Source organism: Anoplophora glabripennis, unplaced genomic scaffold, assembly GCF_000390285.2.
Source record: "Anoplophora glabripennis isolate ALB-LARVAE unplaced genomic scaffold, Agla_2.0 scaffold469, whole genome shotgun sequence".
Taxonomy (NCBI): Eukaryota; Metazoa; Arthropoda; class Insecta; order Coleoptera; family Cerambycidae; genus Anoplophora; species Anoplophora glabripennis.
Window position 1 is genome coordinate 145,897 of NW_019416551.1, and position 25,177 is coordinate 171,073.

General features: G+C 32.6%; 2 protein-coding genes across 2 annotated transcripts in view; one reads left to right on the forward strand and one right to left on the reverse strand.

Annotated features, from left to right (window-relative positions):
- Positions 1-675: 675 nt before the first annotated feature.
- LOC108910047 (chromosome transmission fidelity protein 18 homolog) overlaps positions 676-25,177 on the reverse strand; it is a 272,160-nt gene continuing 247,658 nt past the window's right edge. Inside the window, exons 8-9 of the mRNA XM_018714543.2 lie at positions 12,201-12,255; positions 676-863 (exon numbers count right to left, since the gene is read on the reverse strand). Of these exons, the coding sequence (XP_018570059.1) occupies positions 763-863; positions 12,201-12,255 (156 nt within the window). The 3' untranslated portion in view covers positions 676-762. The remainder of the gene's footprint in view (positions 864-12,200; positions 12,256-25,177) is intronic.
- Positions 18,792-25,146, forward strand: LOC108910058. The gene is made up of 2 exons (XM_018714556.1): positions 18,792-18,881; positions 24,795-25,146. The coding sequence occupies exons 1-2, from the start codon at positions 18,833-18,835 to the stop codon at positions 25,064-25,066; spliced, it is 321 nt and encodes a 106-aa protein (XP_018570072.1). The 5' UTR covers positions 18,792-18,832; the 3' UTR covers positions 25,067-25,146.

Here is a 25,177-nt window from a genome sequence, read left to right on the forward strand (position 1 = left end):
AAAGATATTTAAACTTGATTTAACTAAATCTCTTAGAAATAGCCAAACAGATGCCTCAGACCACTTTATCAATGAACTTCAATTACGATTTAACTAAATCTATTATAGTTTGGTTGCTAAGGTATGAAACAACTGATTTTCTGTTGCTAAGGGATTTAGTTAAGTTCTTTGTTCTTTGATAAATCGATTCTCATATGTTAGCACCCAAATTAAATTCTTAATTAAATTACATTTAAATTTACTTTGATAAATCGGTCGCCAATCAATCAATCGTCAGTTCAAAAAAGCCTTGTATTAACATACAGAACGTTAAAAAATTCTAAAGAATTTTAAAGAATATTCCAAAAAATAAGAAAAGTCTCACCGAGTGTTAAAATCTTCCGAACGTGTTAATCAAATTACTTCAAACTTAGTACAAAATATTACCTAAGAGTGTATAATTTGGACTGGAGTCGATAAATGATATAATTCGGGACGGTTGAGCAGTACTTCTACGCCACTGAAGTTTTTGTAAATATTGTAGCATTTTATCAAATAATATTAAAAAGGACCTTCTTTTGTCTTTTCGGTAGGGTGCACCGTTTTCGAGAAAATAGATTTTAAAACTCTTCTTGACGGATTGTGTTTTAAGATTTACATAAAAAAAATATATTAAGATTAAAGAAATACGTACTATTCTGGAAAATAATTTATTGTATACACTTTAAAACAACATTCAGAACTACATAGTACAATTAATGTTACCTTCATTCCTTCAAACCTTCATTTTAGACTAGATATCAGTATTTTCTTTCTAACAGCATTACTATAACCTTCTTTGTACTTATACCAAATATCGTTGCTGGGAGTACTGCTGCTTTTCCCTGAAAAAAAAAAGAAATAATAATAATATAAATATGTATACATATAATGTATACAGTTTTTCACGGTAAGTGGCCTATTAATTGTTTCAGAAAACTGTCAATTTGTTGTTAGTCTCTTGCAGTAACAGTTTAATTTAGTGTTTATAAGAAATGGAAAACAATACATATTCAAAAGCTGATATTTTAAATTTATTATTCATTCACGGACGTTGCAATGGGATTATAAACAGAACATGTACAGTTTTTAATGAGACATATCCAAATTTACCACCAATGAAGCAGAAATCAACTAGAGTATGGTCGAATTTGTGCAGAAACAATTTTACCAAAAGAGAAGAATATTTTGTATTTATTTATTTTTTCATAATTATTAACTACATATATGAAATGCGTTGTTTCATGTTGTTGCATCTTTTAAATAATGAGGGAGTATATTTACAAAAAAAAAAAGATTTCATTCCAGTGGGATACTATTATTAGTAGGTAACTGTAAGTACAATAAAGAACAAATAAGTATCCTTTCATTAATAAAACAATGAAATGTAAAGTAACCAAAATTTTAAATTATAGTATCCTCTCAACTTCATTTCAATATCATAAAATTATAATAATGCATTTATTAGTTATTTGAAATTATTTAGCTTTGGTAATTTAAAAACTTTTATGACAACATTGAAAATTAGAGAAAAATTCTAAGAAAACCAACCGAAATCATTTCATTAATTGTCTGTTTTAGTTGCAAAATACGAAACCATAGAAATACACCTAATAATTTTAATTCGCGGTGAATGTTCCATAGACATAAAATAAATTCAAAATATCTTCATTAGAATAATTTTATTTTCTATATGATGCAAAAAATACAAAATTCTATTTGTATTTAAAATTTTATCGGTTTTAAGTTTTCAAAATGTTACGTAAAAGATGTGACATTTAGTAAAATTCAGGTAATTATGATAGCGGAAGGTAGTGCATCTTATATTCCTTGTGCATTTCGAAAAGCAAGTGAAAGCTCCCAGAACGAAGAAAGATATAAGCAATTTTCGAAACGTTTGCATCTGTAAAAGTTTTTATAAAATGTCGATTATCTCGAAAACGGTTAGATTTAGGTACAGGGTAGTTTTAACATTTTGACTTATTTTTAATTTATCTTGTCGATAATGCGATAACATATAGGGTATTCCATTTAAAATAACGAAGCTTCTTCTGGTAGCACCGGAAGTGATGATATTATAACGTTGATGGCATTATTTTTATCGAAGAGAACATATATGATAACTCCCATAAACAAAATTTCAGAATCATTTTGTCTTTGGTTCCTCTGAAACGTTTAATAGGTCACTTACCGTGAAGAACCCATATGTATACATATACAGAGGTATTAATAAATTTTATTTGATGTAAGAAAATAAATTGATAGCAAGATATTTTTGGGCAAATAAATTTAAAATACATAAAAATACTAATATATTAATTATAATGTCTTTATATTCTTTTTTATTTTAAACTAAGAGATATATTTTAACATTTTGTAATAACGTAAGAGAATCGCTGATGGAATGACGGGCTTAATTGCAAAATTGTTATTTCAAAACGTCTAGTGAGAATATTAATTTTAATTAACATTGTTAAATCGGTTTGAAGAGCAGAATCAACAGAATCCTGAGTATGACAATGAGATTGACTAAGTCTGTTGTAATTAACGTCTAGCTGCAGTCAGTGGCGTCCTCAGAATTGGAAAAACTGACAAACTGATTGGTTCCTATCTAGTAATGTAATGCAAACACAATTTTAATAAAACATGTTTACAACATTAGAATATACTAAGAATTTCACATGAAAATTACTAAATTTTTTAATTCTGAATTCTGCACTATTTTATTAAATTTTATTAAATAGATATATTTTAATCGCAAGTCAGTTTGATTAAGATAAATATCCACGAAAGTTAGCTGTCAAAGATCCGACCGGAGCTTCGAATTGTACCTTAGCAAGAAGTAGCAAATCTTTATCACTTTATCACGAATATTTGATGGTAGTTTACCAAACATTGCAAGATAAGTGGATTAAAAATACACATCGGCACAAAAAAATGGAAGTGGATTCAAAATACCCAGTGGCTCAAACAAGGACCAGGATGAAGTAATATACTCAATGGCTCAAGGAGCAAGAGGATACGAATCAGAGACCAATAAAAGTGAGTTAAAATTCTTATTTTAACTCACTTTATTCTCACTCACTACTTCTTAGTAATGTTCGTAAAGTTAGTATAAGTTTAGTTAGAGGTTAGGGAGAAGAGGTTTTTGATCTGAATATTCAAAATTTTTCCAAACTGTTTTTTTACCAATAAAATTTTAAATATAAAATATAAAAAGCAGATATAAATAAAAAAATTATAATTTAAAATAAATTCTAAAAGTGAAAATTAGATTCAAAGATAAACTTATTTATTTCTTCTGGGACTTCTGCCTGTGCACTATTTAGGTATTTATACAGGGTAGCGCATCGAAAACGTACCGCAAGGCATTACAGGGTAGTAAAGAACTTTTCGGCAAAATCCAAAAACAGGTCAAATTTGTTTCTGAGGGGGACAACTTTTGGCTCAAAAAGCATACCAAAATCTTCAACCCCCTAAGTGGGGGTGCTATCCCCTAAATTTTTTCAAATGGGAATGGGGGTCAAGTGGGGGGTCATTAGAAAGGGCTTTTAATTCTCTATACATCGATTCTTACTTTTTGAAAATCGATTCATTATTTTAGAAAATATGCAGCTTTGAAAATACGAACAATATTTTTGACGAGAAATGCGAAAATCGATTTAATTTTACTTCAAAACTTACGGTATTAGTCAAGTAAATGCTGAAAATGTTGTCCGCCAACTTGCATACAATGATACAGGTTGTCTTCAAACCGTTGTCGAACATTCTGGAGCACTTGCGGTGTTACTTCGCGACATACATTAATGATTCGTCCTCGCAGATCTTCCAAGGTATCAGGTGGAGTGCTGTAAACTTTGCTTTTAATGTGCCCCCAGAGAAAGAAATCTAAAGGATTTAAGTCGGGTGACCGAGGGGGCCACTCAATTGCACCTCTTCGTCCTATCCAGCGTCCTGGAAACGTCTCATTTAGGTAATTGCGCACATTGAGCGAGTAATGTGGAGGAGCTCCGTCTTGCTGGAAAATCAGTTCGTGTTCATTGTAAGCAGGGTCGTCCTCTATGATATTTGTTAGAGCTGGGTCGATGACATTTTGTAGTAAATCCAAGTACATATCGCCTGTCAAATTTCCAGGAAGGAAAAAAGGACCTACAATGGAATTTCCAAAAATACCTGCCCATACATTCAACTTCTGGGGGTGTTGGGAGTGTGTCTCATGGAAAATCCTTGGATTGGTATCAGCCCAGTAACGACAATTATGGCGATTCACTAAACCATTCAAGAAGAACGTACACTCGTCCGAAAAACACACATTAAAGAGGAAATTATCGTTTATCGCTCGTTCAGTCATTATTTCGCAAAATTGCAAACGACGATCAAAATCGTCTTCATTTAGCTCTTGCACTAGCCGAATCTTATAAGGATGGAATTTGTATTTTTTTAATATTCGTTGGACACTTGTACGACTCACTCCTGTCGCAGTAGCCAATTGCATTGTACTCAGCGTACTATCCATTGCCACTTGCCCCAATACCGCTATTTCCGTAGGTTCATTTAGTACCGGATTTTCAACCTGCCTCTTTTTGTTATGAACGGAGCCAGTTTCGCGAAATTTGGCCACCAATTCGCGAACAATTTTTCCAGACGCATGTTTCTCAGGATGCCGTTGGTTGAACAGTTCGGCGACCCGATTTCCGCATTCATTGTTTTTGAAAAAAAGCTCAATAATTTCTACTCTTTCTGGAATTGAGTACACCATAATTAATCAATTTAAAAGACTCGGCAGTATTGGTACTCTTCAACTACAAGTCACAAGACAGTTATCTAGCAACTTCTTGTGGCCTATCTAAATACGAAACAAAAAGCGGACAATTTTTTGCTCACCAAAATCAGGCTAAAGAATTCGCAAATCAGAAAAAAAAACAGCGAATTCTTTTGAAGGAATTTACCAAGCTAATACCGTAAGTTTTGAAGTAAAATTAAATCGATTTTCGCATTTCTCGTCAAAAATATTGTTCGTATTTTCAAAGCTGCATATTTTCTAAAATAATGGATCGATTTTCAAAAAGTAAGAATCGATGTATAGAGAATTAAAAGCCCTTTCTAATGACCCCCCACTTGACCCCCATTCCCATTTAAAAAAATTTGGGGGATGGCACCCCCACTTAGGGGGTTGAAGATTTTGCTATGCTTTTTGCGCCAAAAGTTGTCCCCCTCAGAAGCAAACTTTACCTGTTTTTGGATTTTGCCGAAAAGTTCATTACTACCCTGTAATGCCTTGCGGTACGTTTTCGATGGGCTACCCTGTATATAAATGAAATATTTGAAACTTTCCTTCACAATTTTGTATTTTTCTATATTTATATATAGAGGACTGGTACCATGAAATCTTCGCACCACCACTGGTTCGAATTTGGTTTAATTACCGGATTTGTTGGAGCGGTAACTCATTGGCAATTGCCTTCAGATAGAATCTGAGCCATTCCTTTCGCCGAGCCGCCATCAACTTATTGTTTGCCAAGAGAAATTGCAATTCTACTTAATGCCTTATTGCCCCATTTAGTGTTTGCACTGGGAAGCGCCCGATATTATTACAGGCAATATTTGAATTAATTCAGGACGGGTCTATTAGGATGGATGTAATTAAAAACCCGATAAATTAATGAACGTCGAACTGCGTGACTTAAAATTAAAATTATTGTTCTTAAATCTACAATGTATTATTAAAAGAAGAATAATATGACATCATTAATTCAAATAATAGGTGTAATATAATTAGTTTATACGTATGGTGTTTTGTGATTGGTTTTTGAGATATTAAAACAAAAAAAAATTGAAGTGTTAATAAAAATGTAAAAATTCATATTGGAAACACTTTGTTCCAAAGATATAAGACTGTTAAATTTTTCGCAAAGAAAACTTGTTTTCGTTTATATATTCTAAGAGGGTTAACCAAATCAACTGAAATTTAATACAAGCTAGGTATTACCTGATAAGTAAGTTGAATATGGCAGTTGAAATAGACATCGGAAACTTTATGGCGACAATCAAATAAACAAACAGTAGTAATCTATATCATGCTAGTAAGCATTGTAGTAGCAGAAATAAAGTAAATCTGTGGTCAAGCCGTGTGAATGAAATGCCAAAGGCATCCCTTAGCTAGCAGGCATTACGGTGGCGTTCGATATGTATCGAATAAATTGATCGATGCGAATCTTCAGATCAGAGGCAGATATGTACAGGATGAGTCAACGTTGTGGCAAGAAATGCACATTTTAAAAATAATTTAATTTATGACTAGTTTTCGGAAGGCTGACCAGTTTTATTTTTTTAAATGGAATATAAGAAGGCAACGGTTGTGTCAATTTTTGTTTGAATAAAAATATATAAAAGAAAACCCCTACAGCTAACCCTGTACCACATTGCCACCCTAACATTTCCGATCTCTATTGATAAAATGAGATAATTCAGGTGCGGATATAAGGCTATCGTCACCTTTTTTTGAGCTTTAATATTGAAATTATTTGAACATAAAATAAAATTATTTTTATAAAACTATTTTTGTGAAAATTCCAGTGGCGTAGAAGTACTTCTCAATTACCTCTGAATCTCTGCCTTGAATTATCTCATCGCCATATCTAAACCGCGCAGACTTATTAGGTAATATCCTGCACTAAATTTAAAGCATCCGGTTAATTTTTGTAACAAAAATAAATCTTTTTGCCCACTGTGCGTCATTTGAAGATATAAACAAAAACGGTTTTTTAAAGAAAACTTTAAAGCCTTGCTTAACGAAAATATTGATTAAATTAGAGTATGATTGATTAAAAGCAAAAAAATCACTAAATGGTATACTTGTCAACCAATTAGTACTGCAAGGTATTGTCACTGAGAATTTGGACGCCAATTATTTTGGAAATTAGATTTATTCCCTAATATTATTTCTAGGAAAAATAATACCTGTAATGAAAATGTGCTACTTTTAAGTTATTGTGGGTACACATGTCTGCAAGTTACCTATTGTAAGTATTACGTCAAGATCGCCAGCCTGACGCCGCCCGGATGCACCAGGGTACCAGGAAAAGGTGCACGGCAGATTGGCGCAAAGGACCAGATACTTATACCTACGAACGATTCCACACCAAGAAGATTCTCCAGCGAACACTCGCTACAACATCTTTTTCTCTAGTTAGCTTTCAATAAAAATACTTCTATTTTTACCATTGAGAGAGAGTTTTATTTTGCTGCACACAGAAAGCAACCCTCAAGTACAGTTGGCGCCACCCAAATGTGAACGCATTTTGGTTGTTATGGAAATTTCATCTGGATTTTATCGTAGTAAATCAGACTTTTTTTAGTGGCGTAACACAGACAGGGATTCTTATTGATAAATTCGACCAAGGCATTGTTTTCCCCGTCATTGGAAACCTTCCCGACACCTTGTCTTTGTAATTATTGTTCTTGCCAGCGTTGTTTAATATAAAATATACAACTCTTACTGACATTTAAATTAGCAGCCACTTCACTCAAAGACCGATTATCTTCTAATTTAGCTATAGCCCTTGCTCTATGCGCTTCAGTTAAATGCTCCGGCATATTCTTTACATTTAATTATGTTTGCTCTAAGTGACATATATGTATATTTGACAACTACTGAATTTTACGACTATGATTTGAAGTTTAAATTACACGGTACTATATTGCCGTTCACATTTGGGTGGTGCCGATTGTACGTGCGACTTTAGACTATGAGGCACTCGCAGCATTGCAACAAAATTGCGACGAAATTAAGGAGTACGTCGATGGAAAATACGACGTCACGCTAAAGCGGACCAAAATACCTGACACGAACGCGACTGTATTTTGTGACTTATCTACGGACGTGGCCCGGATGTATATCACCAAGCCATTTCGTAGGGTGGTGTTCGACTCGGCGCATTGTCTTTCGCATCCCAGTACTAACGCCACGGTCAAGTTCCTTACGCAACGTTTCGTCTGACCGACAATAAAACGTGATAGCAGCGATGGGCACGTTGCTGCGTCGAATGTCAGCGCGCAAAAGTCCGCGACACGTGACTTCTACGACAGGTTCATTCCAACCGCCATCAACGAGGTTCGAACATATCCATTAGAAGGCTACCGCTACTGCTTAACCTGCATAGAACGTTTCACCAGAAGAAATCCCATTAGAGAACCAGGAGACAGAAACTGTAGCTTGCGTTTTATATGCTAATTGAATAAGCAGATTTGGATCACCCCTGTGAATAACGACGGATTAGGGTCAACAGTTCGAATCGCACCTGAATAGTTTACTGGGTACGACTCATCTCCGAACCACTGCATATCACCCACCAGCATGGTAGAGCGTTTTCACCGCCAATTAAAAGCAGCGATAAAATACCACCAAAACGATCGATGGACTAGCGTTCTTCCCAGTGTGTTATTGGGAATACGTGCACCGTGGAAAGAAGATATTCAAGCTACCGCGGCCAAGATGGTGTATGGACAATATCTATGCCTACCCGGAGAATTTCTTCATTCCCGCAGGACAGACGAAGAACTCAGCACCGGAGCGGATTTTGTTAAGGACCTCAGACGTTATATGGAGAGATTGCGTCCAGCCGCAGCTAAACGCCATGCAAGAAGACGCCATCCGTTTTTAAAGACTTGGCAACAGCGACATGTTTTGTGTGTGCTGACGGCGTTAAAACTTAACTACAGACTCCATATGAGGGACCGTTTACAGTGAACAAGCGCGACGACGGTGCTAGTGCGTGGTCGCGAAGTTAAAGTGTCCATAGACAGAGTCAAACTTGCGTATACAGGACAATAGCCTCCCATCAACTTCTGTCCCATTATCCGTACCAACCACACCCAAGAGAATTATCACGAGGTCCGGTAGAAGGAATCGTTTCCTGACCGGCTGCAGTTTCCGTGATTGCATCTATCCTAGCAGGGGGATGTGTGGGTACACATGTTTGCAAGTGACCCATTTTAAGTATTACGTCAAGAACGCCAGCCTGACGCCGCCCGGACCGGTCTACCCGTTGCAAGCGACAAGAAACAATGTGCAACGCGGGATATGGTTGCCGGAAGAGGACCATGGCAGATTGGCGCCAAGGACCAGATACTTAAACCTGCTAGGGACTCCACACCAAGACGACTCTCGAGCGAACGCTCGCTCCGACAATATATCTGTTTTTGAACACTTAGTTTTCAATAAAAAATACTTTTATTTACAGTTGAGAGAGGGTTTTATTTTGCTGCACACCGAAAGCAACCCTCAAGTCTGGACAAGGCATCTGCTACAACGTTCTCGCGACCAGACATGTGACGAATGTCTGTCGTAAACTGGCTAATAAAGTCCAGATAGTGGAATTGCCGCGGTGTACACCACTGACTCGACTTTTTCGCGAAGGCAAACGTAAGAGGCTTATGGTCGGTGTAAATCGCGAATGTTCTTGCATCGACCATATGCCGGAAGTATTTGACTACTTCGCAAATCGCAAGAAATTCGCAGTCGTAAGCAGCGTACCTGCATTGAGCTAGGTTAAGTTTTTTAAATACCCTACGCGCTACCCGAGTAGCGCTGCCTGTGCTAAGCTCTCTTTAGCCGCCTTGAAAGTACTTTTCGCGTTTTGTGTCCAATTCATGGGTGCTTTCTTTTTAACATCTCCTTTAGGTATGTCATTCAGTGGCGCCTGAGTACCTGCTGTGTTGGATACAAAGTCGGTAAAAGTTAAGGTCGCTAAGGAATTGTCGTAATTGCTTTATTGTCATAGGTAGCGGGTAGTCTCTTATTGTCTCGACCTTTTCGGGCAGCGGTCGTATGCTCTCACTTGACACCAGATACTCGAGGAATTTCACTTTGCTTTATCCGAACTGGCACTCTGTGTAGACCAGGGCCCGAGAACTTATTCTTGAAAATATGGGGAAACTGGGAATCACGTGACTTGATATACAAGTTGGAGAAAGAGATGTCTCCACAAAGATTTTGTAGAATACCAATTTTGACAATTGCAATTATGAATCATTTCATGTCATTCATGTTGTTAATGTTTATTGTTGGTTAGGTTTGGCGAGTGTTGGTGTGTGTTTTATTTGTGTTTTTAGTGTGTTTTATTAGATATTTCATTCACATTTATTTATATAACATAATAATGTCTCATCATCATATAATCACATTTTTTTATTAATAATAAAATGTTTTTTTTTTTTTTTTTTTTTTAATAAAAAATGTGATCAGAGGTAGGTAGTTTTTTTTATGGATATCAACACAACGAAAAATTTAAAGTTGCATAATAAATCTCTATTACAAGAATTAATCAAAGATTGGTTTAGTAAAATTATTTACTTGTAATATTTTTTTATTCACCGTGAAAGCTAATACAATATAGAAAGCACTGAAACTCTATAATCATTTTCACTCTTTTTTTTTCAAAATATGTACTGAAATTTGAAATTTTTTCAACAAACATTTTAAAAAGTTACAGTATCAAAATTATTTCTTATTTTAAGTAGGAAGACTATTAGAGCATTTAAAAGTGTCTTTAATGCTTGAGTGATTTTAATGCTTTTTATCAAATGTACTTATTTTCTCATGGTGACAAAAAAAATTATCTACGTGAAAATTATTTTACAAAATCAATTTCTGAGTGATCTGTGTAGGGTGAGATTTGTTATGTAATTTTAAATTTAGCGGCGGCAGAATACCTAAAACAAATATTGAGTAGGTAGGTATATAGTTGTAGAGCGTACAACTAGATGGCGCTTGCATCTTTTACCGGCTACAGGTAATTTAACTCACTGTATTACCGATAATTCCTAGAAAAGGAAAGCAATAGAAGTTGGAGAAAGTGTCAACAGTTAGCGCTGTTGCTGACCACGAAATCTGTTCAAGTTTCCTATCTACAGTATCATTTATCTAAGGTGTAGACCGGTCCGGGCGGCGTCAGGCTGGCGCTCTTGACGTAATACTTAAAAATGGGTCACTTGTAAACATGTGTACCCACATTATTATTATTTCATTTAAAAAAAACTTATCTGAAAAATTGTTAGAGCAGACATTTTCAAATTCTTTCGCAATTATTCCCTTTTGAAAATTTTTTTGGAAATGTTGGTTATACAGGGTGTTTCTAAAATAGGGTTCCAAACTCCTGCTGCATTATAACTCATTAAAATAAGCCAAAAAGTTCCTATTAACATGTGCCCTAAAATGCACCCTTAGGAAGTTATATGCCCTTAAAAGGGCTTTTTTTTTCAAATAAATTGCAGTTATGAAGGATCCGATCATTTAATAAATAATTTAGGACATAAACTAAGACTATTTAAATTTAGAGTTACACTTACTAATTAAAGAACTAATTACTACTGCAGACAATAGCTAATATAATATTAATATTAAAGAGCAGAGTAATTTTCAAACTCAATTTACTCGAAAACCATTGGAAATATCGATTTGGAGAAAGATAATATTTTTTACGTAAAATTGTTAAGATTTTATAAATCTGCAGAGAAAATTGTAAAAACATTGAAATAAAAAAATTACGGGCCGAAAACCCCCTTCACCAACCTAAATGGGACGCATATGATTTGCATGTCGAAAAACGGAGTAGCCCATGTTATTTAACGTAAAAAGTTATGTAAGACCCATAAATTTTTTTCTATTTATTTGCGACCGTTTTGTCAATAACAGAAAAAAAAACCAGTTTTGTTTGAGCCCTTTTAAGGGCATATAACTTCCTAAGGGTGCGTTTTAGGGCACATGCTAATAGGAACTTTTTGGCTTATTTTAATGAGTTATAAACGTAGCAGAAGTTTGAAACCCTATTTTAGAAACACCCTGTATAGTATTAGAAATTGTATGAGATTTATTTATAAAAAATAATATTATACGTATAATGTTAAAATAAAAAAATAACTCGGAAAAGGATATTGAAAATAATTGTGTGTACAGAATATATGATTATATTCCATATTTATTCAACATTCATCGTGAACATATTAAGTTTCAACTCAAACCAGTGGCGTAGATATGAGGTACGGTGGATAATTTTTATTTTTTAAATTATTTAAAAAAATAGCAATTTAGAAATCCGTGTACGATAGTTGTGTTCCAATGAAAATTTCTATTTTATAATGTTAAAAACTAAAAAAGATAATGTAATTTAATAAGTACTCACCGGTTGAGGGAGCCGTCTTCGTAATTATTCTTCCAAAAAAATCTTTGGTCACAGACTGTAACAAAAAAAATGAATAAATAAGTATGATACAACGGAAAAATAATAAAATGTCTCGTAGTTCAAAATTACTTTATGATTTCAGTGGCACACTGAAGTTTAAAATTGCTAAGTTTAAAAGAAACTTTCTTTACATTTTGTAGCTATATTAAGCCTAAATAATCACCAATCTATTAATTTTACCAAAAATTTCAGACAACTTGTTTAAATAGATACCAATAAAAGAAAACAAAAAATATGGAGTATGCAATTTAAATTACAAAATTGTAACTACTTCCAGCTTAACAAAAAGTGGTATTAGTCCATTTGAATCTATTTTAATTATATTCCATATGTTCCCATCACTAACCACAGAGCTACGTTTGGCTTGAGTCACCCGGTATATAGATTTTCTTCTTCTGCTATAATTAGAGATCTCCGCTTTATACGGAAGTAATGTAATGTTGTTCCGCATCCCATAATCTGTTGTCAACGCAATCATTATTTCTAATAAAAGTTTCCGGATAAGAAAATCCTATAGAGAGTTCAATTTCAAAGGAATCAATTTGTGAAACACCACCGAATCTCTTTCTGTTAGGGGCGGCTTGAGATCCACTGATCTTCCAAATTATGATACATTATTACTTACATTTCGTACGATTTTGGTAAATGTGACCCTAAGTCAGGCAGTTATGAAAATCAGCAATGAACAATTTTTTAATTTTACACACTTTTTTATTAGTTCCTACAATTTGACGTTAGTTTATAGGTATTATGTTAATTCAAATTAGTTCTATATTTTCCCAAAATTGTACCGGGTGTTTCAGAGTTGAAATGACAAAAGCCTAAGGGGGATTCCGCTCAGCAAAATATGTAAAAAAGTTCATATGAGCACGGGACCTAATTGATCCAGTTGATGTATGATAACTGTTTTAATAAGCCGTAAACATTTCATTAAAATCAGCTAAAGCGTTTTTTTAAAAAACTCAATTTAAAAAAATAACACCCTGTAACTCGGAAACGAAGCACTTGTGGACCCATGTTCATATGAACTTTTTTACATATTTTGCTAAGTAAAATCTGGTTGTAACTATCTTTGCCAACATCAATGTGTAGCATTGAAAATCAGTATAAGTAAGTTTTTTAGGATGCTTAAAATGTCAGTTGACGGTAGTTTTCGACTATTTTGCAGAGATCTCTAGCTGCGATTTTATTTAGTGATTTTTAAGTCAATTTTTTGATATATATTGCAATGTAAATTTACATTTTACACAAAAAAAACTAGTTAAAATTACTAAAAGTTATATATTTTTTTCTTGAATGATCCAGAGCGATGAAGTAATTTGACAGAATGTTCTTAATAAAAAAGCGGTATATAGAGATAGAAGCTGCCAATTGCAATTTTCTCGAAAACAGTGAATTTTCAGTAATTTTAATATTAGTACTTTTTTCTAAAATTAAATATTATTACATTATATTATGCAATATAATGTAAATAAACGTAAATATAATCATTTCTAGCATTATCAAAAATTTTACGTACATTTTATTTTGTAAAAAAGATAATAAAAATTTGATTTTAGAAAATCTTTTTTGACGCTTTGTTGATAAATGATTTCAGGACATTTTGTAGTCCTGCATCAACCTGTAGGCTTTTTATTGATGGTAGCCTTGTGGAATGATACAAGCGTTGATTAGTTATGAAAGAAAAATTGTTCTTGTAAAACACATATTTCTACATTTTAATGAAATAAGAGCAGTTCTCATATTATACTTGAAATTTATATAGCTCCCTCTGTGCGTCATATTTTTTTGAAATGTTGTTTTGAATCTAGATTTTGAGATATTGTTGTAGAAAGTTGTTCATTTTAACATAGGTTTAATATGGCGAAGATGGACGCGGCTCTTTTTTGCCGATAACTGAGAAAAAAATGTAGAAATTGTGGAATAAAACTTTTCCTTAGATAGTACACAGTATTACCTTATTTTTGATGTAAAACTAATGTAAGTTTTGAACACAGCTGTATTAATTTTAAACAGAAACCAATAATTGCATTTCTGTCTGACTTGAGGATTAATATGGCAACGTCGCAATCAGCTTACAGCAAGGAGGGAACACATTTGAAAGACTTGATAAAAAGGAAATTGATTCAAACATATACATTTTTCCTAAATCCCATGTACATTGTTATCAACAATAAATTATCCACCACAGATGATTTTTTGTAATGTTTTTAAAAAACTAGATTAATTAAAAAAGACTAGGAAACTGTGATATATTTATTGGAATAAAAAATACATTTGATAAATCCTTTTAATATATTTAATGGTTTATAAAAACATCGTAATCATTAACCAGCAATATTTAGGGTTACATAAAGTTTTTTTACTTGATTAATATAATTAGTAATACTTGAGATAAAAGAATTTGTACGGAATAACAAAGGAACATAAATATTTCTCAGCAAACTTTATATCTAAAAAATTAGTTATAGTTGCAAAACTTTTGTAACATTACTAAAATAGAGATTAAAAACACGAATAATGTAATTTCTATCATAGAACCTTCAAAATTGCATCCAACATTTTCTTTGACTTGGACGAGAGATGGGCGCGAGTGTCATTTCATTTCTTTAGAACTAAATTAACATAATTCTCGTTGTTTTACCAGTTCACAAGATTTACGGATTTTAAATAAAGGATACAAATCTTCGCGAGGATAATACGATATATTTGCTATAATATAATAATTATATTGTACCTAGATAGTTTACACACAATACATTTTTGAACGCGTACGCATCTTTACCCGAATTTGACGCGCAATATCTCCGATGTCCGAAGTCTGTAGGTTCGCAGTGTGTACAACTGTAAGTCAATTATTAGCGCTGTTGCCACATCTACATAGTCTTTATGCGTTCATTAAATATAATTTAAAACTACTTAAATATGATATTTTTATGTTGTTAATTAGTCAATATGTATTCTATGTGCATATGGTGCTATATGGATAATGTTTATCGCAAATAATTTCAATAGAATTTAATTTTTTCAAATTGGCAGCGGGCTTTAGTCCCATAAGAAAAGCATAGGACCCCCCCTGCGCTCCTCACTTCACTGGGACCCCGATATTCCTTCTTAATGCATTAAAGTCGAATTTCATAGTTAATAATTTCACAGAACACAGATTACTACCATCAAAGGACCATAGATGGATAAAAATATTTTAATCAATTTTTTAAATAATTTCAGCTACATACTTATTAATGTGAGATATTCACTGACCCATATTATTTTTTCCTCTCGTCTATCTAGAAAAAATCGTAAAGACTGAAGTTTTGGGAAATTTTTTTGCGATCTCAAGGAAATTTATAAAAAAATTTAATGTTGCATGTCAGAGATAAAAACTAAACCTATTTTTGAATGAAATGAAATACATCACCCTGCGTATTTGTGGTTCTTTGTAATCTCCTCTTTTTTTATTATAACTGTATATATACATGTAAATTTGGTTTGACAATTTGCAAAATATTTTGGTTTATTTACTGACCCTCCACAATAAGACTATTATGGAACCAGTACATACCGTTATTAAATTGACCATATTTAATTTTGTTTTTAATTGAGAAAACAAATACAATAGGTGCTATACAAGTTGTTTTATAACAACTTGCCCTGTTTTAGACATCGTACATCCTTTTGGGTAAGTGGGACAGATAAAGAAAACTAATGAAAATTTGTATGTTCTAAGGGTGAATATATTCAACGAAAATTGTCTATCAATGAGGTGGATAATATGCAGCATTATAATTTTTTTTTGAATGTATGCTCTTTGTATACACCAGGATGAAGGCAATATAGTACACATTTTATAAGATTTTTTTCATTAATAAAGAAATAAAAAATTTGTTTAGTAAATTTATCAAGGAAGAATACACGCACGCAATGTTTCCATGGCTAACTAGGTTCTTTGTATAAGGTTATTAAATAAGCCAAAATATTGTCCAAATTGTTAAACATATGACATGATTCAGGGTGATTTTTGATTGTATACAACTGAGAAGTGCGTATGATTGAATTTCGGCACAAGCATTTCTAATTCACTCAATCATATTCTCCCGTGTTGTTGGTTCTAATTTGTAAACTTTGTCTTTGAGATAGCCTCACAAAAAGAAATTTGGCGAAGTACGATCTGGTGATCTAGCAGGCCGATTTACCGGACTAGTTCTACAAATCAAGGGACCATTGAAATCACAATTAAGTATTTCACGTGCTACCACCGAATAGTATGCTGGACCACCATCATGTTACAGCCACATGTTCTGGAACTTTCCTAAGTTCAAGTCTTCAGTAGGAGAAATCGAAAAAATTGAATGTCGACATTTATAGGCACCTTTTTAAATACCCTCTTAAACTCTTAAACTCTTAAACCTTCCCGATCAGATATAGGATTGCTGGTCTGATTTCAGAATATCCCAAGGCACGTGTTTTAAGAGCCAGTTTAGTCTTAACTGTGTTACGTAAGTAAGATAACTGCTTGTGTAAGTTTGTGATTTTTAAAAAATATAGCAGCCTATTGATTTGAAGCTAGTGGGCTAAGGGTTACCTCCTAAAGTTAATTGTTATTAGGTGTTTTTGTTAGGTAAAAGGATCAGACTTTTCATTTTATTTGAAAAGTTGAGATTAAGATGTTAAGCACCTATGCATTTAGCCCAATATGTTTACTGTCCCTTTAAAAGGACAATAGGCATTAGGGGTATAATGTATTTCTATTTCAGAGGTCTCACGTTAAATGATCTTTTGCGAAGTTTGGAAGAAGATGACTACTTTTTACTTTCGGAAATAAATATTATTTTGTTGCCTCCTATAAACTCAGGTGAAGATTTGACAGACGAAGATTCTGGAGATGAGGAGTACTTGAACATAAATAACTTGCTCGGTTCTCAGCTCTTGGCAGCAGAAGTTGTGATCAGAGGTACAGATATTGATGAAGATGAAGATGGCGCGACTACGATTGGACAAAATTTAAGTTTGTACCGTACGGCGATTACAGGGAAAAAATGACAATTATTAAAACTTTCGATGGACAATGGAAAAATACCTAAACAGTGGAAGAAAGCCAGGAAGGCCTAGTTCGGTGGAACATTTAGAGTCACGATTGAATAACAAAGACCACTATATATGTCTTGCAACCAAAACAAACGCGTTGTAGAGTTTGTCATAAAAAAGTCGAGCGAAAATGCATGAGATATGATGTAATATACCATAATAATTAGAATACACACCCTCCCAAATGTATATATTTTTTTACTTTACAGTTTGTTATATGCTATTTTAAAATGTTTGTTAAAAAATAAAAAATATATTTTTTAGTGGTTTGTATGCCTATACTTTTTAAGAAAACCAATGTGCAAGAATTTTTTTAAAGATTTTTTATGTAATATAGAACCTAAAATTAAACATATTATTTAGTTTTATTTTAATTTTCAAAAAAAATAATTCAGGCATATCTGGGATTTGTGTAAAACGCTTAATTATATCGTTGTGTTTTTTTAACAGTTGTATTGTTGTTCAGAAATGATTTTAAATTGGATTTTACATCGACCATGAAAAAACAAAGAATAGTTTCAGTAAAATTTTTATTGTTTATTTTGATGAGAACATAGCTCAGTTTTATGGCAATATTGCTATTATAATTTGTAGGTTTGTATCTATCATATTCTATGTATTTCTTCTAAGTTTAGAGCCTATTCTTAAAAAACACTACACGTTTGAGATTTTTCAATAGAATTGAGTTGTTGCTCTTGTTGCTCTTGGAAGAGCAGAGTGCCTTTTTTGACATCGGATTTAAGTTGAGCACCCAAATATACATAGGAAAACACACCTTACACTTTGTTCAATATGTATAATAATTGTATTTTTGCCCTTCTTTGCCCTAAAAAGGCCGTCCGTCAAGTTTGGACATCAGATTCGTGACCAGATTCAAAAATATATAGGAAATCAGTCAACTAGGTTAAAATCGGGATAGAATCGGCATTCTTCATATTTACGAAAGGTAGTATTGAGATAATTGCATATTCAATATAGAAGAGATTTGTCAAAGCGATTACAAAAAATATAAACTATAACACTTTACTCTACAAACTTAATCTGATTTAAAAATAAAAAAAATGTTTTTTTGTCAACAACAATAAATAAACTTCGGCAATCTGTAAAACTCTTCGGACTTTAATACTGTTCAGAAAAAAATCGTATTTTGTATCGATATCGTAATACTACTTTATAATATTTGTTCATTATTATATCTTTTATAGAATACCTACTTAATAAGCGCTATAAATAAAAACATTGAAATCCAAACACGAGAGTAAAGATCATCTGTTTCTTTTTAAATTACTTTACTGTTTTATTAAATAAAACGTTTATCTTAATTCCCACAATTAACATAGGAAACAGACTATATCCAATAAATATTATTTCGATATCTAATTATTGCAGGGATTAGAAAATTAAAATTCACAATAAGCTGCGTGACACACAGTATTTTTAAATGTAGACACCGTTTAGAGTTTAGAAATAGCCACGTTTTCGCAAACATGTTCGTACACAAAATTGTTGCTTTGCTTCTCCTGATGCTAAACTCAGGTAGGACTTTCATTATAATTTTTATTGTTGCACTGGTTAACCATAAAACATTGTCAATATTTGATGACCATAAACATTATCTTGAAGTTTATAATTTAAGAATATTATGAAGCATTATAGCATTAACTCTTTGTAAATGTTCTGTTTTTGTAAAATTTTACAAAAAATTTAAACTTTATATACGATCAATAAGTAATATATTTAAGTGTTTTTTCTTTAACTCTTTCATCCACATTTCATTAAATTTTAATTGCTCAAGAATTATTTTTGCTATTTTAATTTATTTTCGAACTTTAATCAAGTTTAATCAAAAATGTTTGTAGATGCTTATTTTAAGTTACAGAAATGGTTAAATGGGCAAAAATGTGCAGAATTTTATGGTGATCACAGATTCGTTTTTAAATATAGTAAATTCCGAATATGTAGTTCCGAAAATATTCAAGGAAACCCGATTTTATGCTATTTCTTTTTTGGTCACATTTCACTAGCTTTTCAAAATTTTAGGTCCAAAACAATGTATAATTTATGGGGTTTTCATAAATAAATAACCAGGACATTAAACATAATTATAATTTTAATAAAAAAGTGATATGTATCAAACTTTTTTGGAAAAATATTTTTTCTTTAATCAATATTTTTCATTTGTAAAATCTAGTAGCGAAAAGCAACGGTAAAAACCTTTATCTGAATTGTAAGTATTGTAAACTCAACTTCATTAATAGCGTTCTGCCAGTTTGACTTAGGCCCGGTACTTTGAGTCTGGTGTTAATTAAGGACGTTCGATACACCTCTTCCGGGGCGGGTGGTGCGGAGAGTATGCCTATGTTTATACATGGGAGTCTTGTTGCAGTACCAACTTTACATAAATTAATTTCAGCGAACTAAGTATGCTATTAAAAATGAAATTTATACAACACATATTAGCTTGCATATTTTTTTCGTGTTTAATACACGTCAGTTCACTTTTTATTTGAATAAAAGCGTCTATTTATTCATTATGAGCTTGTAAAATTATGGATGAAATCTGGCAACATTGCCATGGCGTGGTGGTAAAAGTTGGGTCAACTGTCATTACTGTCAACTTTGCGCGAATTCCATAAACATGAATGAACAACCAAGGTATAAAGGAAAAGTAATGACTGAAAAGTAATATAAAATGAGTGTAAAAGAGAATGTGGATTGATGAGAATAAAATAAAATGTGCAAACCGAGAATCCATATGATAACTATCAAGAAGTTCAGTGTATGACAGTGAGACGTCGACTTGTCAAATTGAAGATTATGACATAACATCTATACTGTTCGTTTTGCAAAGAGATCCTTTCAATTTTTGTTTCAAATTGCTAGTATATTGCTTTAGATCACGAAAAATTTATTTAATATTAATTATTACTACATATATTTTCGACTGGAATAATTTTATAATCTATAATCGAGCTATTCAAATACATATAACGCATCAGTCGAAGCATTAAATACAGCGTACAGTGTTGCCATATTTCCTTTCATTGGATCAGATGTTTGTTCAAATTTGTCAAAACGGTATCTATTCATTCCATTATCTCAATAATTACATTGTAGGTGCATATTTTTATTGTTTTAAAATGTTTAGTAATATTTAATTCTTTAATTACAATTTTATTTTTCCGATCCTAACCATTTTTAAGAGCAATATTCACATTTGATTAATGTTTTTTCCCAACTCCCATAAGAGCCTGTGTAAAAGAGCATAATTTTTAAAATCATTTTTCAAAAAAACTACGTTGTCAATCGATCTGATATTTTTACACAAGTCAGTTTGCATATTTATTAACAGATTTCAATTGCTTTGAAAACATTCTTACCATTTTTCTTTTGGTATCGAACCTCCTTAATTGGGATGAGTTAAGCTCCATTTTCAATAGGAAGTATTATCTTTGGGATTTGACAGAAACGACTAATGACGGCATCAATTATATTTTTTCCAGAAACATACCCAATTTTTTTTCCCTAATAAAACATTTATTAGAGAAATTTTTCTGTATTACTTCCCGTTTAAAAGTTACAAGCAATAACGCCCAAAAGAGTCTCAAAATAAATACCACCTAAAAATCACATTAGCGGTGGAAGAACCAGGTAGTCGCTGGAAAATAATTGAATGTTCCTTGTTTAAAGTGAATAGACGTCACAAAATACTACTTGTCATTACTCATTACGAACGTCAGACGTATAACTTTTGTGCTTACAAAATGTTTCTCATTCAGAAAAAGTTGATATGTTGCTAATTTACGGCGAGTCACAAAAAAATTCAAGAAGAGCTGTCGAGTTATATCGAGAAATGTATACAGAGCGCCTTATTCCTGATCATAGAACCGTTACAAGATTGGAGGCGACCGTGCGACGAAATGAAGACGCATTTTCTGTTCGGAAAAATCAAATAATTGACGGAAGGGTAAGAAACAATGTTAATACAGCTAGACTGTTACAGTATTTTGAATAAAATCCAAGAAATTCTATACGGCAAGCTCGCCGGAAATTAAATTTGGATAAATCAGCTTTTATAGCTCAAATTGCAGTAAATGTAGAAAATGTTGAGCAGAACCTTTTTCGGTACGTTCTTTGGACGGACGAAAGTCGGTTTGTCAGTAATGGTTTGCCAAAGAGGCGCAACGAACACTTACTGGTTCATTGAAAATCCCCACATTGTAAATCCAGTCCAAAACCAAGACCATTTTGAAGTAAATGTATGGTGCGGCATCATCGGTAGGCATTGAATTGGACCTTATTTTTATGAACATACATTGAACAGCATGAGTTACCTAAATTTTCTATAAGAAGAACTTCCTGCACCTCTGGAGAATGTGTCTTTGCAGGTAAGAAGAAACCTATGGTTTCAGCACGACGGGGCTCCACCCCACAACCCACAAGACCAGAATTGTGCAGCAATATTTAGATAACACTTTCCTAGAAAAATGGATTGAGCTTAATGGATCTATTCTGTGATCCGGAAAGTCACCCCCCGATTTTTTTTATGGGGGGGTTTTAAAAAATAAGGTTTACAAAACACCTTCGCGAGATATTAGGTAATCATTTGAAAGTAAAAAATCACAAACGCTTGTATAATTACGGTAAAATGTTAATAAACGCAGCCCACAAAGAAGTCAGGCGAAGATTGGATATGTCTTGAAATGAGAGATCATAATATAGAGAATAGATTGTAATATGTATGTAGTATGAAAGCGTTTGCCTCATTTTTTAAGTTTAGTTATTGTTATCATCACCATTTGTGTTAAAGAATTATCGAGTTTAATACTTTTATTTATTCTTAATGACTTTTATGTATTTTAATAAAAGTTTATTAGAAAAAAGAGAGCTTTTTAACAGGGAAAAAAATTGGGTATGTTTCTGGAAAAAATATAATTGATGACGTCATTAGGTGTTTCTGTCAAATCCGAAAGATAATACTTTCGATTGAAAATGGAGCTTACCTCAACACATTTAACACCAAATTTTATTTAAATATTTTGTATTCTCACAGTTGATGAAATCGGCAATATTTAAAACAAAGGAAGGATTAAGACAAGGTAGAGGAATGAGCCCTATCTTATTTACGGTGTTTATGGACCACATCATTAAGAAATGTAATGAAAGACAAAAAATCTATTTGTAGGATACAGCAATAGTCCAGATGGTATCTGTTTCAAAATGCCATATTTGGGTGAATCGTATATCCACGGAGATTTTTGGCTTTTTGGCTTTCAAATATCACTAGAAATGAAAATTTTTCTGTGCGCATAAAAAAAACGTGGGCTTAACTTTTGGCGGTACAATATGTTAAAGAAATTGGAAAAATGACATATTTTTCTTCCTATTTAATTATGTATCTTTTTAAGAGTTGATTTTAGGCGAAAATGGAAGAGGAAAAAAATGTTTTAATTTTTTTACAATACATGACTGGTTACAAATCGAATGAATCATGATTATTATGGTAAAAATCGAAAAAATCACAAAAATGGGGTTAAAAACAATACTTTTTAGGGAATTTTTTTGGTGTAGGACCTTTATACTTGGCTCAAGAAAACTTCATGTTATGTAGAATCATCACACCAAATTTCATCAAAATCGGTTCAATAGATTTTGCATAATAATTTTGCAATCCAGATTAAAAAAAAAATTGCAAATTTTCAAAATTTTACACAGCAAAAACCAAGGCCCTTAGATACTTGAAAATTTAATCACATATAGAAGGGCTCTCAGGCTTTCAAACTTTTTTTGAAAAATTCGAATCCGTCAATTAGGAGAGCTCTGGCGCTTGTTTAAACATTGGTCGAATTTTTGTACTTATAAACAATTAGAACTTTGTGAATATTCAATCAAATCAAATTTTTTAAAGCAGGTTTTAAAAGTTCTTGGAAAGACGCTTCTTTAAAAAAAAAAAAGATCGATTGATCAAGTTATAACCGTTATTTACACTAAATGTACTGGGACATCCGGGCTAATTTTTCGAAAAATACCTTTGGTATTCCGAGTACTTACCAGGTCTAAGATTACAATACTTTTCTTCATTGGCAACCTACTTTAAAACGTGTTTAAAGTTATTTATGCAAGCGAGAAATTCAATAAAATCGTACGGGTGGTGGTGGTGGGGGAAGCAGAGAGCGCGGCCGCTTCGGCCTGCTCGAAATTGAATCGGCTATAACTACGTAACTAATTGATCAATCGATCTGTTTTTTTTTAAAGAAGCGTCTTTCCAAGAACTTTTAAAACCTGCTTTAAAAAATTTGATTTGATTGAATATTCACAAAGTTCTAATTGTTTATAAGTATAAAAATTCGACCAATGTTTAAACAAGCGCCAGAGCTCTCCTAATTGACGAATTCGAATTTTTCAAAAAAAGTTTGATAGTCTGAGAGCCCTTCTATATGTGATTAAATTTTCAAGTATCTAAGGGCCTTGGTTTTTGCTGTGCAAAATTTTGAAGATTTGCATTTTTTTTAATCTGGATTGCAAAATTATTATGCAAAATATATCGAACCGATTTTGATGAAATTTGGTGTGATGATACTACATAACATGAAGTTTTCTCGAGCCAAGTGTAAAGGTCCTACACCCAATTTAAATACACCAAAAAAATTCCCTAAAAAGTATTGTTTTTTAACCCCATTTTTGTGATTTTTTCGATTTTTACCATAATAATCATGATTCATTCGATTTGTAACCAGTCATGTATTGTAAAAAAACAAGAGGGAAATATCTACAAAAACTAAAATGAATGTATATCAAGCAGTTTATAAACAAATTTTAACATATGAGTCTGGGAAGATATTAACGAGACAACACAGGAGTAAAATTCAAGTAACAGAAATTAAGTTCTGAGAAGAGTGAGAGGGGTAACGAAAATGGATAGAATGAGAAGTGAGCAAATAAGAAATGATTTAGGAGTACAATCGGTATTAGAATTCATAGAACAACGACAGCTGAGCTGGTGGGGGCACTTACAACGAATGAATAATAGCAGACAAGTGAAAAGGATACGGAAAGCTAAAATACAAGCTAAAAGAAGGCGAGGAATACCAAGGGAAACGTGGGACAGGACAATAGAAAAAGCATTAGAAAATAGAGGCAAGTCATGGCGAGAAGCAAGACTAATAGCAAGAGACAAAAAGCAGTGGAGAAAATTTGTATACACTCGTAGGTAGTTAGGAAACTATTTGTAATCCCGACACCTAAGGGTAAAAGGGAATTTGATTATGTATGTATGTATTCTCACTGATATACACTCTCATACTGACTTATTTTAGAATCAGTCTAATCTCCTGATTAGTTAATCAGGCCTTAACCGAGACTCAAAGTACCGGACTTTAGTGTAATAATTATAATCAACCTTTTAATGATGACCTATTCTTAACAAAATTTGAATTTTGGTCTTTTCAGGAGTTTATTGCCTCAACGCTGAACTCGAGACACAACTGGAAGCATCAGCTACCCAAAGAAAGTCCATCGTACCTGGACTATCCATCACCCAGGAACAAATAGATAGGTTAGCAGATATCGTTATCCGTATCCATGGCGTTGAATTAGATAGCCAGAGTGAAGAAAATTACAGAAACATAGAGAATTTGAAGTTAGTGGTGGCAAGCGTAAGTAGCAACCTAGAAGAAAAGTTGGAAGAAAAACGAAGGAAGGAACTAAACGCACAAACATAAGAAATTTTGATGCTACATTATGTTGTGTGATATTTTTGTATATTTTACTAATATAATAAATAAATGTAATATTAGTTTTACTTGGTACTTATTTCCTTTTCAACTATAATG